Source organism: Sardina pilchardus, chromosome 14 (genome assembly GCF_963854185.1).
Source record: "Sardina pilchardus chromosome 14, fSarPil1.1, whole genome shotgun sequence".
NCBI lineage: Eukaryota > Metazoa > Chordata > Actinopteri > Clupeiformes > Clupeidae > Sardina > Sardina pilchardus.
Window position 1 is genome coordinate 6228107 of NC_085007.1, and position 7855 is coordinate 6235961.

The 7855-nt window shown below is 45.3% G+C and overlaps 1 protein-coding gene across 1 annotated transcript in view; it reads left to right on the plus strand.

Moving 5' to 3' along the window:
* The first annotated feature begins 900 nt into the window (after positions 1-900).
* Positions 901-7855, plus strand: part of LOC134101217 (double C2-like domain-containing protein beta) — a 13831-nt gene continuing 6876 nt past the window's right edge. The window contains exons 1-7 of the mRNA XM_062554813.1: positions 901-1004; positions 2715-2844; positions 5086-5142; positions 6044-6380; positions 6500-6622; positions 7486-7626; positions 7800-7855. The exon at positions 7800-7855 is cut by the window's right edge and continues 24 nt beyond it. Of these exons, the coding sequence (XP_062410797.1) occupies positions 901-1004; positions 2715-2844; positions 5086-5142; positions 6044-6380; positions 6500-6622; positions 7486-7626; positions 7800-7855 (948 nt within the window). The remainder of the gene's footprint in view (positions 1005-2714; positions 2845-5085; positions 5143-6043; positions 6381-6499; positions 6623-7485; positions 7627-7799) is intronic.

Here is a 7855-nt window from a genome sequence, read left to right on the forward strand (position 1 = left end):
GAATGGGTCTCTATATCCTTTAGTGGTGTGTGTGTGTGTGTGTGTGTGTGTGTAGAGAGCGATGTGACTTCTTCTGAAGGTCGCTGTTGACGGCCTTTATGGGGCTACTCCCATCTCTCCCTGCCCTGCCCCACCCCACTCTACCCTCAGTCCAGATTAGGCCTCACTCAGGCAGGGGGAGTTATGGCTGAGTTATGGTTGAGTTATGGGTGTCACGCGGGTGTCAGTGCCCGTTACTCTAGCTGTCATGTGCTGTGATTAACCCCCGCCCAACCTCCCCACTCCACTCCACTCCTCTCCACTCCACCCATCACTATTATCAGGAGCAGAGGACACAGTCTCCTTCACACTCATACACATATGACATGAGCTCATATTCTTCTTTTTTTTCCAATCGGCATCAATCAAATCTTTGTTAGTGTTTTTTTTTGTTCTCTGCTCTCCTGTGTGTTAACGAGGGAATGTTCCTCCAGACATTCCCTTATCTTTTGTGTGATACCAGTCCAGCAACTCAGCAGTTACTCTTATATTAACACTTACAGTGAGACATTTGACTGCTCTTCAGTTACAGTGATGTGTTGAAAAGCTACTCCACAGCGGAGTGAGATACTGTACCTGCTGTAGTGTGACGGTAGGATACTGTACTGTAGTTACGGCTCATAGAACAGAGATCTGTTCTGATCGACAGTGTTTCTGCTTCTGCACAGGTGACTTGAGGAGTGTCTGAAGTCAGTGGAAGCATAACTTGAAGCGTGTTTGCGGAGTGAATTTTGTGTGTGTCTCTGTGTGTGTGTGTGTGTGTGTCTGTGTTTGAGGAGACGTGAGGCAGGTGTGTACTTTAGGTAGGTGTGTACGTTTGTGTGTGTGTGTGAGAGAGAGAGAGAGAGAGAGAGAGAGAGGATGGCTGTGTGTCAGGATGACCTGACTGAAGAGGAGAGAAGGATTATCAGCGGAGTTCTACAACGCGCTGAGCAGTTGGACACACAGGAGCAGCAACGCATCGGGTGAGGAAGGAGTGTGTGTGTGTGTGTGTATGAGCGAGAGAGAGAGGATAGGCTGTAAAGGTCTGTGTGTGTGTGTGTGTACATACAGTATGTATGTGTGTGTGTGTCTGTTTGTCTATGTCTGTCTGTCTGTCTGTCTATGTATGTACTGTATGTGTGTGTGTGTGTGGGGGGTGCCGTTGAGAGAGTGGAAAGGAGGCAGAGGCATGGGGCATCTGGGAGGACACTGTGTGTGTGTGTGTGTGTGTGTGTGAGCAGATCCTCTGATTAAAGTGTGTGCTGCACTGACCCTGGGTCATATGGAGAACGGGATGTGATTGAGTTCCCTTACTGCATCTGGACATGTTCAGCAGGCACATGAGATGCACAGACAAGAGACACATTCAGCAGACACATGAGGTGCACTGACAGGAGACACGTTCAGCAGACACTTGAGGTGCACAGAGAGGAGACACGTTCAGCAACCACATGAGATGCACTGACAGGAAACACGTTCAGCAGACACGTGAGGTGCACAGAGAGGAGACATGTTCAGCAGACACATGAGGTGCACAGAGAGGAGACATGTTCAGCAGACACATGAGGTGCACAGAGAGGAGACATGTTCAGCAGACACATGAGGTGCACAAACATGCAGGAGACAAACCACTGAACTTATTCAAACATGTTCTGCTAGTTTAGCCCCCACACCTCTCAGGCTTTTAAACAGGCTTTAATGATGGACATATGAGAGGGGGTGCAGCCTTCTGTTAAGCCCTGACACACACACACACACACACATACATATAGCCTCTGGAAATGAAAAGAGTAAAACAACAGAGAGACTTCAGCAGACATCAGCTAATAGGACCTGACATCAGTGTTGGAGAGAAAAGCTCCCTGCTGCCCCTCTGTCCTTTTCCTGTGTGTGTGTGTGTGTGTGTGTGTGTGTGTGTGTGTGTGTGTGTGTGTGTGTGTGTGTGTGTGTGTGTGTGTGTGTGTGTGTGTGTGTGTGTGTGTGTGTGTGTGTGTGTGCGTGTGTGCGTGCGTGTGTGTGTGTGTGCGTGTGTGTGTGTGTGTGTGTGTGATGTGTCCGTGTGTGTGTGATGTGTCCGTGTGTGTGTGTGTGTGTGTGTGTGTGTGTGTGTGTGTGTGTGTGTGTGTGTGTGTGTGTGTGTGTGTGTGTGTGTGTGTGTGTGTGTGTGTGTGTGTGTGTGTGCGTGCGTGTGTGTGTGTGTGTGTGATATGTCCGTGTGTGTGTGTGTGTGTGTGATATGTCCGTGTGTGTGTCTGTGCGTGTGATATGTCCGTATGTGTGTGTGTTTGGTGTATCCGTCTGTAGGTGTGTGTGTGATATGTCTGTGTGTGTGTGTGTGTGTGTGTGTGATATGTCCGTGTGTGTGTGTGATATGTCCGTGTGTGTGCGTGTGCGTGTGTGTGTGTGTGTGCGTCTGCGTGATATGTTCGTGTGTGTATGTGATACGTCCGTGTGTGTGTGTGATATGTTCGTGTGTGTATGTGATATGTCCGTGTGTGTGTGTGTGTGATATGTCCGTGTGTGTGTGTGATATGTCCGTGTGTGTGTGTGTGTGATATGTCCGTGTGTGTGTGTGTGATATGTCTGTGTGTGTGTGTGATATGTCCGTGTGTGTGTGATATGTCCGTGTGTGTGTGTGATATGTCCATGTGTGTGTGTGTGTGTGTGATATGTCCGTGTGTGTGTGTGTGCAGGCGTTTGGAGCAGCAGTTGGTCAGTGTGCGGCTAGCTGCTCGTGGGGACGGTGTGTCCAGCTGCCTGCTGTGTGCGGCTCCCTTCAGCTCCAGGGGCTCGGCTGCTGCAGCCTGCAACCAATGCACAAAGGTACCGGTGCACACACACACCTGGCTTACACACACCTGGCTTACACACTCCAGGGGTCCGACTGCTGCAGCCTGCCACCAGTGCACAAACACACCTGGCTTACACACACCTGGGCTGGGTCAGACTCACTTGGGCTGGGTCAAACTCATCTGGTTTACACTCATCTGGGCTGGCTCAAACTCATCTGGCTTACACTTATCTAGGCAGAGTTGAACTTACCTGGGCTGGGTCAAACTTACCTGGGTGAGGTCAGACATAGGTGCCATTGTTTTGGGATGTTTCCCCATGCAAGCATCATACACTGGTAGGCAAAATGGAGACTGAGAGCATATTTTTTCACACTAAAAACAATATCAAATATGTTTTGATCTTAATAGAAGATTAATAAAACTTTATTTGTTGCATGTACTACGATGACTTCTCTATGAGTTTGTGGTTTATGAGTTCAGATGGGTTTATGGTTAACTTCTCTGTAACATGTGTGTTTGCCAAACAGTATGTCTGTGTCTGCTGTGTGTTTGTTTGACCTCTCAATTTCTCTGTAATGTGTGTGTGTGTTTGTGTGTGTGTGTGTGTGTGCGTGTGTGTGTGTGTGTGTGTGTGTGATGTGTCCGTGTGTGTGTGTGTGTGTGTGTGTGTTTGAGCTCCATTTCTCTGTAAATTGTGTATGTGTTTACCTACTATCATACAGAAAAAATATATTGAAATACATTTTTAAGTGTCAAAAATATATTTGTGGCCCTGCAAAGCAAAACCAGTCGCTTTGATAACATTTTCAAAATTAAGTTATTGTGCTCACACGAACGGCCATAAGCTAAGCTTTTCAATGATATGTAGCCTATATCGAGGGTATTACACAAACTATCGCTAAGATAACCGCATCCAAAGTTGACATGGTTCTCCTGTCATGATATGCCAGAAGAGGAGAAATCACCTTTTTAAACGGCTTGGACAACGGGAATGACTGCTAGTGTGTTGAATCTTCACCGGGTTCACCGATCAAAACATATGTTTTTCCGGGAAATGAGTTCACGAAACTGTAGACGGTATACTGTCGAATTATGCGAAAACGTGAAATTCAACATTTTAACCCGGAAGTTTGTTTACTGTGGATTTTCTCAAAACAGCATCGTGCGCAAAGCGACTGGTTTCGCTTTACAGGGTCACATTTGTGAGCCAATTTTGAATTTTTACATAATTTAAAAACTATATTGTAAAAATAAATTTCAAATATATTTTTGTTGTGTATGGGTCAAATATATTTTGGACCAATTTCAAATATTTACATAATGTATATTTAAAGAAATGTTTTTATACATGTATATTGAATCCATTTAATATCTGTGTGTGTTGACCTACTCTTCTTCTTTGTAGTGTGTGTGTGTGTGTGTGTGTGTGTGTGTGTGTGTGTGTGTGTGTTAGATTGTGTGTGTTGACTCATGCCTCCTCTGTAGTGTTTGTTTAACCACTCTACACTAGAATTTCTCTGTAGTGTATGTGTGTGAGTGTGAGAGTGTATGCGTGTGTGTGTGTGTGTGTGTGTGTGTGTGTTAGATTGTGTGTGTTGACTCATGCCTCCTCTGTAGTGTTTGTCTGTTTAACCACTCTTCTCTAGAATTTCTCTATAGTGTGTGTTTGTGTGTGTGTGTGAGTGTATGCGTGTGCGAGTGTATGCGTGTGTGTGTGTGTGTGTGTGTGTGTGTGTGTGTGTGTGTGTGTGTGTGTGTGTGTGTGTGTGTGTGTGTGTGTGTGTGTGTGTGTGTGTGTGTGTGTGTGTGTGTGTGTGTGTGTTAGATTGTGTGTGTTGACTCATGCCTCCTCTGTAGTGTTTGTTTAACCACTCTACACTAGAATTTCTCTGTCGTGTATTGTGTGTGAGTGTGAGAGTGTATGCGTGTGTGTGTGTGTGTGTGCTTGCATGTATGCATATATGGGTGTGTTAGTGTGTGTTTTTCTATACCCTGATTCTTCTTCTCTGTAGTAGATGTGTGCGTGTGTGTGTGCATGTATGAGCGTGTGTGTGTGTGCTTGTATGAGCGTGTGTGTGTGTATGTCTACTGATTCCTCTTCTCCATAGTGTGTGTGTACACACTGTGGTCTTCGGCGTGTGTGTGCGTGCATGCATGTATGAGTGTGTGTGTGTGTGTTTGTGCATGCATGCATTTATGAGTGTGTGTGTGTGTGTATATGTTAACTAATTCCTCTTCTCCGTAGTGTGTTTGCACACACTGTGGTCTTCAGCGGACTGGAGGTTTGGGGGCGGTGTGGTTCTGCAGGATCTGCTGTGAGGAAGAGGAGGTGAGGAGTGTGGGAGGCCGCACAGTGCCATAACACTGGAATAACACTGGAATAACATTGGAATAACACTGGAACAACATTGGAATAACATTGGAATACTGCCACTACACACTGAATGTACTTGCACTTCACAGGCAGTTGACATCTGGCCAAGAAAGTTTTTTTGGAAAACATCACTTTTTTTAGAAACAAGACTTATATTTATGTAGTAGCCTATGGAAACTGTATTTTCAGAAAATATAGTGGTCACTCATTTTGTCGATGACATGACACGTTTTCACTCAACTGCACTGTGAATGTGTCCTTTGATTAATACTTAAAACAGAATTGTTCACATTATTAAATCATTATTTTCTTAAAATGATATTTATTTCACATAAAAGTACTAATTAGAATAATTTTCACCATGAATAGTTTAACTTGATTAACTTTTCCCTATGAATGTCGATACATTTCTTTCCGCCAACCTTACAAAACTGTTTGAAATTATACCTCTCTAAGAGGAGATATTATTGGAGATCCCCTGATGCCAAACCTGACTTTTAAAAAAAATATTTACACTACTGATCACACACACACACACACACACTCCTGAACACACACACACACACACTACTGATCACACACACACACACACACACACACACTACTGAGCATACACACTACTGAACACACACACTACTGAACACACACACACACACACACACACACACACATTACTGAATAAGCACTTCTGAACTCACACACACACTACTGAACAGAAACACTACTGATCACACACACTACTGAACACACACACACTACTGATCACACACACACTACTTATCACACACACACACACACTACTGATCACACACACTATATTGTCATATACTGTGCCTAACGCGTGCATCTCCTTCAGGTTTCGAGGAGATCTGGAGCCTGGTTCTACCGGGGACAGACTAGGCAGGCGTTCTCACCGCCTCCACCTGTCCTAGCGCCTGCAGACTCCAGTACCCTGACCAGATACCCAGGAGCCGCCACTCACACAGACCCAGACGACCCACCCATAGACCCCACAGCGCCCCCTACAGGCACAGTAGCCCCAGCCACAGACTCCAGGGTCCAGAGTCACCCCCCTGCTGGGACAGAGTCGCCTGTGAGTCGCCCAGGGGCCGTGCATGGAGAGCGCGCACGTGAGGAGCACATAGGTCAGGAGCGTGCACGTGAGGAGTGTGCACACTTGCCTGATGCCCAAGGTAGGTTGGGTAAGCCATGACATGGCATCAGCTGGTGTGCCAATTTAAACAGAAAATGTTAACGTTACGTTCAAGGTTTGACAATGTGTGTGTGTGTGTGTGTGTGTTTTTTTAATCAGAAATGAGACCTCATGAACAGGTCACAGATTTTCAACAGCATGTCCGAGCTGCATCAGAGATAGAGTACCATGGCAACACTCAGTCAGAGATGCGAAAAGTTGGAGACTCCACTCCGATCACAGGTAACGCCTGGGACAGACAAACCCAAACACACTCACACTCATACCTGTGGTGTAGTTAAGACTATGTTAAGACTAGTTAAGTAATGAGCCCCCGTGAGCTCAGAGGTTCCAGTGATTTTATAACCGAAAATAAAGGCACAGTAACAAGAAATATAGCGGTTTATTCCTAGATAACCATAGAGTAGTGAGTATTGATTTGTGAGTTACTCAGCAAAGTATCGTGATGTTATCGATTTGTGAGTTACTCAGCGAAGTAACGTGGTGTTATCCATTTATGAGTTACTCAGTGGAGTATTGTGATGTTATTGATTTATGAGTTACTCAGCGAAGTACAGTATCTTGATGTTATCGATTTGTGAGTTACTCAGCGAAGTATCGTAGTGTTATCGATTTGTGAGTTACTCAGCGAAGTCTCGTGATGTTATCGATTTATGAGTTACTCAGCAAAGTATCGTGATGTTATCGATTTATGAGTTACTCAGCGAAGTATCGTGATGTTATTGATTTATGAGTTACTCGGCGGAGTATCGTGGTGTTATCGATTTATGAGTTACTCAGCGGAGTATCGTGGTGTTATCAATTATGAGTTACTCAGTGGAGTATCGTGATGTTATCGATTTGTGAGTTACTCTGCGGAGTATCGTGATGTTATCGATTTGTGAGTTACTCTGCGGAGTATCGTGATTTTATCGATTTATGAGTTACTCAGCGAAGCATCGTGATGTTATTGATTTATGAGTTACTCGGCAGAGTATCGTGATGTTATCGGTTTGTGAGTTACTCTCCTGAGTTACTCTGCGGAGTATCATGGTGTTATCGATTTGTGAGTTATTCTGTGCATCCCCTCCTGATGCCATGCACAGGACAAGGTGACCCCCTCCTGGCAGAAGCGTCTCCATCCCTGCCTGTGTTGCCAGGGAAACAGAGCCACGCCCCTGCTTCAGGCCCACCGCCACCACCGCCCGCTACCGAGGATGCCGACAGCGACGACTCAGACGACACCCGTAAGACATCAGCGATTAGGAACATTTGGTTATGATTGTGAACATCTGCAGTGAAACCAGGAGTCATTTCAATATAACTGCCAAGTTAAATATATATACTAAGAGTGTGTTAAATATAATCTGTTGGATTGGAGTGACTGCTGTACTGTACCTGATCTGTTTACCTGCTGTAGCAACTCTGGGCTGTTTGGAGTTCAGTCTGCTGTATGAAGGGGAGACCAGTAGTCTA